This window comes from Pteropus vampyrus, unplaced genomic scaffold, assembly GCF_000151845.1.
Source record: "Pteropus vampyrus isolate Shadow unplaced genomic scaffold, Pvam_2.0 Scaffold137, whole genome shotgun sequence".
Classification (NCBI taxonomy): domain Eukaryota; kingdom Metazoa; phylum Chordata; class Mammalia; order Chiroptera; family Pteropodidae; genus Pteropus; species Pteropus vampyrus.
Genome location: NW_011888918.1, coordinates 5,531,807 through 5,537,368, shown reverse-complemented (window position 1 = coordinate 5,537,368; position 5,562 = coordinate 5,531,807). Strand labels below are relative to the sequence as shown.

At 46.2% G+C, this 5,562-nt stretch overlaps 1 protein-coding gene across 2 annotated transcripts in view; it reads right to left on the bottom strand.

The window, feature by feature from the left end:
* Positions 1 to 299: 299 nt before the first annotated feature.
* Positions 300 to 5,562, bottom strand: part of PRMT8 (protein arginine methyltransferase 8) — a 190,951-nt gene continuing 185,688 nt past the window's right edge. For both annotated transcript variants that reach the window (XM_011367865.1, XM_011367863.1), the window contains exons 9-10: positions 2,326 to 2,447; positions 300 to 1,154 (exon numbers count right to left, since the gene is read on the bottom strand). In XM_011367865.1, coding sequence (XP_011366167.1) covers positions 1,071 to 1,154; positions 2,326 to 2,447 — 206 coding nt within the window. In that variant the 3' untranslated portion in view covers positions 300 to 1,070. The remainder of the gene's footprint in view (positions 1,155 to 2,325; positions 2,448 to 5,562) is intronic.

Here is a 5,562-nt window from a genome sequence, read left to right as displayed (position 1 = left end):
CGTGAGCTCGGCTTCCCTCCAGGTTATATGCAGCCTCCCATTCAAGAGCACTCTTGGTTTGTTCACGAACCCCCCGCCCCAGCTCTGGGACCCTCTTCTCACCCCCTGAGAGTCTGCAGGGCAGATGCCCTTGAGCCAGTCCTGACTTTACAGCTGCTTCTACTGAAGAGCTTGCCTTCTGGAAGCAGGGAGCTACCGAGGCGCTGCTCCTTTGATTTTCTGTTCCATTACTGCCTTTAACTTCGTCCCCAGCCCTCCCACTCCAGAGCCCCAGGAATACAGCTGTCCCACTGCTTCACTCTCATGTGCATTTATTGAGTGCCCACAGAGTGTGGTACTATGCTCAGGGTTCAGAGCCACGGTCTAGTCAAAAGGAGACCAGAGCTAGTACAGAGAAAATTTCATAGATGCTTAACATCTGGTAAGGGATGAGGAAGGGGAGAGCTAATCACAAAACAAATTCCTATTCAAAAGCAACAGAATCTCCTCTGAGAGTAATATATATTCTACCCACACGCACACGCACACACACACACGCCCTGAATGAACACATGAGTGTACCCAATGGTTGTATATGCAGTGCATATACAGTATTGTGGGTAAAGAAACAACTGTATATGCTGTATGCGCACACGCACGCACACACCACCGCACAGACAGATACTCTGGCTTATGCTATCAAAGATACTAGTCTCCAGGTTCTAGTGAAGCGATCTGCCCTAGATGCCTGCAGCATGCAAAACTTGGAAGATCCGGAGATTCACAGTAAAGGAGGACAATGGGTTTACATGGGTACTTTCTGGCCTCGGGCCCAGCTGCAGCACTCGAGGTCGCTCTTGGTCAGTGACTGCAAAGCCTTTGTGGAGGGCTCGCAGAGCAGAGCTGAGGAGCTGGAGTTCCTCTGTCCAGTGGCAGGGCCCACGGGAGCCCCAGTGAGTTCCCCAATCTTCAAGGCAGAGTTTAAAACTGGTTTTCGAGCGTGTAGTCCTGCAAACAGTATTCCTTGTTACAGTGCTGCAGATTGAGGTGAGAGTTTTTTCTCGCTCACTCTCTGCAGCTTCCCACGTGTGCTAACGCATTTTGTAGTCATTAGATACAGATATTTCACACAGCTGTCCCTTAAAATCCAAGTCTACTGTGAAATCGAGGTCTCGCTGCAAAGAAGGAGCAAAGGGTCACAGCATTAGTGTGGGAGGAAGTCACGGCATCGCTCCCCTCCCCGCTGGCAGAAGAATGGGTGTCTACTGTGTTCCTAAGGTTTGCTGGCTAAGGAGTTCCCACGAACAACCCTCAGGAATCTATTCTGGTGCCTCATTATCCTCACAGGAAGTTCTTTGATTCCTAACCTGAATCCTTCCTGTTATAATATAAAAACGTTCCCTCTGATTTCATCCTGGGAGAAAACAGAGTGGGGTGGTTGAGTCTTCTGTGTCATAATCCTCAAAGCATTCTGTAGACTCTTAGTGTACTTGCCCATACCTGGGGTAGCTCAGAAAGAAAGAATCACATGGTCTCCAACCCACCAGGCCAGCTGAAGGAATGTAAACCAAACTTCTCCAGGCCACCAGAAACTTTTTTCTTTTTCGTATCCACTCTGAAATTTATTAGTGTTGCTCCAACATGTTCTATTCAAATGCAGCCAGATTTTCTCCCATGACTATATGATTTCCACTCAGTCCAGGAGGAATTATGCCAACCCTTCTTTTTTTGATGATGTGAGATGATGATATGTGATGCCTACGTGATGGGATGAAGTGAAGTGGACACACTAGACAAAAGGATAATTCACATCCCAGACAGGATGGAGCAGGATGGCTGGAGATTTCATCATGCTGTAAGACATGACTACATAAAGGCCATACAGCCTCTGTCCCCATCATCGTGAGAATGGTGAAGTAACAGACTGTAGAGAGGGGGGCTCATGACCCCTATGCCAGACGTGGTTCAAGTTTAATGCTAATCCGATTGTGTTGCTCCTCTGCTTAAACCCTCAGAAGCTCTTATTTCCTGACTCAGCTCGTCTTAAATGAGATGAAACCCATGGCAACAGCCTCCGTTCTCAAAGCCCCTCCGTGAAGCTGTGCTCAAAGCTGAGAGTCCAGATGGTGCCTAGAAAAAGTCTAGTTCCTGGCTTTCAGGGGCCAAGCTTGGAGTCCTTCAGTTATGTCTAGTCACATCCAAGCCTGGCTTCTCACTGCCTCCCTGGTAACTTTTCTGATTGTGCACAGGGCACTTAGGCACCTGGGCGAGTGGGTCCTGGGACCAGCTCTGCGGTCCCTTCTCCTCTCTGACTCCAGCCCACACAGAGCCTGCTTCAGCACTCACCACATTTTTGGCATTTGGCTTCATGGAGATGGTCCCGTAGAGCTCTTCTCCTCTTCGGACAGTGAGGTAATCTTCCAAGTAGAAGACAGTCTGCTTCCAGTGGGTGTAGGGGGCATCGGGGGCTGAGGGGGGAGGGACAGGGGAGGTGGAACAAAAGTATCAGAGAAGACATCTCCAAAAGAACTGAGGCTGGGGACCTGCCTACAAGTCACTGGGTTTCTTCTGGGACTGTCTGACCCGCACACAAGGTGTCCAGCCCTTGTAGCCTGCCTCCAAACCCCCACTAGAACTCCCCTCTCGGCCCTAGGGACACCCCTTCCATCAGATGAACATGTTGGAACATGTTCCAACATCCCTCAAGACTGTGGGTCTTGGCTGGGGATCAGAAGGGAACAAGCTGATATTACAAATTCATATCAAGAGGAATGAATACATACCCTCTTACCAACTAAACTCTGTAACACAAATGAATCTCAGAATGCTAGTTTTTCATTAGTTCAACAGAGCAAAGACTTTCAGACAGTGTGGGGGAGAGATTTGTAGAGTAGGCCATCCTGTCTTCCCTTAAAAGACATCATTTATGCAAACTCCACAGCTAACCCAGTTTCCCCAGTTCCACTGACAGCCCAGCCCTACAAATAGTTTTCCCTGCCTCCTTCTCTGCCCTAGAACCAAAATTAGTACCCTTAGCCCAAGCCTGCTAAGGGGTGTCAGCTGTGCCTTCCTAACTGGATCAAAGAGAAATAAAGGATGAATAAATGATTTATCTGGTGAAAAACCAAAGAGTAGACTTCTCATGATGCTTCATTACATCCATAGATATTCAGTTACACTGAGGGGCTTTAGAACCTATACAAAGACCCATCTTATAGTAAGTTCTTGGCCCTTCAGGCCTTTACCTTCCTCCACTGGGATGCAAAACTCATTAATACTGATTTCCTCTTTGCTTAGGACGAGAGCTAAAGATGAGGACACTTGGGGAGTATATGAGAAGTGCCTCTCAAATGCTTCAAAAGTTGTCACATGGAAAGACATGTGTGGTCTTATATGTGGCTTTAGAGGCAGAACAAAGACTATTCAGGGGGAATTACTAATAGGCAGAGTTTTAATTCACCAGAAAGAATTAGATCTGTCTCACAATCACATAAGCCCCTGAGGTCCACTGACTGGGAATTTATCATGCACTGAATCAGACCAGGTGACCTCTAAGATCTTTCAAATCCCAAGATCGACTTTAATGGAGCTGAAGAGTCTGTCTTTCTTTGCCTTTTTTCAATAAACTGGCTAGATCAAATGTCAGCGGTTTGAATACAGACTTGAGTAGCATTCGGTGTGTGCATGTGGGAAATCAATGCAAACTCAAGGTCATGGATGGGGAAGAGCAGCCTGAGCATTTGGAAGGGCTTGAATGATCATGAACATGTAATCTGTGCCCCTCAGATCCTGGATCCCCAAACACAGCCAGCCTTCCTGGTCCCTAAGGCATACTGCTGTCTAAGGACAAAGTCCACCTGCTCCCAGAAACTTCCCTGCCAACTACATCTAAATAAACTGTCAAAAGACAGTCCCCAGTGTGTGCGAAGAATAGCAGTATATGACTGACAGCATTCTCGCCCCCACTTCCACCTACACCAGCTCAGACAGGTGTCTCTTCTGTTCTTAAAGACCTTCAAGGGGATTCAAGCAGTTTCCTTCTGTCTCCTAATCAGATGCCTTGTGAGAATCCCAGAAATTTCACTGGCTTAGATTCACCAAACCTAGTAGTCTGCCTCTGATGGTAGCCCTCAAAAACATGCCAGCCTTGGATTGGAGGAAAGTAATTTCTCCCTCCTCCACTACCACATCAACATCAAAAAGTAAGAATTTGCCCAAATGTCTCATTTCTATGATGAGTCCATTAGCCATGGACTAATTATCTAAACCAATCTTCTCAATCTTAATCCTCCAACAAGGTGTCCAGGAGAAACTTATTAAAATTTGGATGTTTTCACTTTACTCCTAGAGATTTGAATTCAGTATTTTGGGGGAGGGATGAGAAGGGTAAAAGTTTTCCAAGACTTAAAAATCTTCCCCCAGGTTATGTAGACACACAGCCATGGCTGAAATCACTGCGCAAACTGAATCATTCACTTCTAATAACATCTCTTGTGTGGGGATCAGTGTAAAGGACATTCAATTAGGCAACAAAGGCCCAGTTTCTAGTCTCCACTTTGCCACATATTTACTGTGACCCTCGGACTCATTTTCTACATCTGCAGGATGGGGGGCACTGTGAGAAGGGAAAAAGGGTACACTAAGGGTGACCAAGCCTCCTGTTGTGCTAGGAAAGTTACAGTTTACTTTTGTTTTCCTGGCGTAATTATGAATAGCTCTCCCCCTCTCGACAGTGTCCTTAATTGAAAGGTGAATTATATGATCACCCTACCTATAAGATATTAGGTCCGTGTTAGGGTGTTCCTAAGCCATCATATTAGGTGGTTATTTCATCGTTGAGGACGGTGGTATATCATTTTATTCATTCATAAACTATAACTCCAGCCTGAAAAGGTGCGCTGCCTCACTCCAGCAATCTAGAACGTCCTAAGGAAGCATCCAGAAAGTTGCTATGCGCAAGGACAAGCACACGGGGCTGTGGACGACATCTAGAGTTCTCATCAACGAACAAGTCTTTCCCTCTCCAGCCCTGCCCCAAATGCAATCTTCATGATTGTGTCACTGCTTTCAGCTTTCTCTATGATGAAAATACCTGCATACTCTTACTATCCTGACCCCTTTTCGCCCTCCCTTAAGCCCCTCCCCTCACGGTCTCTCTGGGTTCTAGATTCTTCTGGACAACTTGTGTTTTATATTCTGAAGTGAGCCTGAGCAGTACTGCCTGCAGCATTCCAAGTGCATATGCCTTCATTTATTCATTCATTCAACAGACATGGTCTTAAATTTGGAGAATAGCAATCAATACAGCCTTGCCTCCCCTCAGATCCTGCTGCTTAAGTAAGAAGACGAAGGATAAAGTTTGGTGTAAGTTGTGACTAAGGATGGGGGTTCAGAGCACAGCAGTCTGTGGGAACAAATGGCAGGAGCCTCTCATGGAAAGATTTTTTCTGGCGCTTTTGGAAAGAGAATGGAATTCTGCTTTCTGTTTCACTTCCCAATGGCTAAGTGGAATCTAATACTTTTCCTAGCTGTAAATTTATAATTATATTCCCTAGGGGTTTCACAAGCTTTTTGGAGAATTTA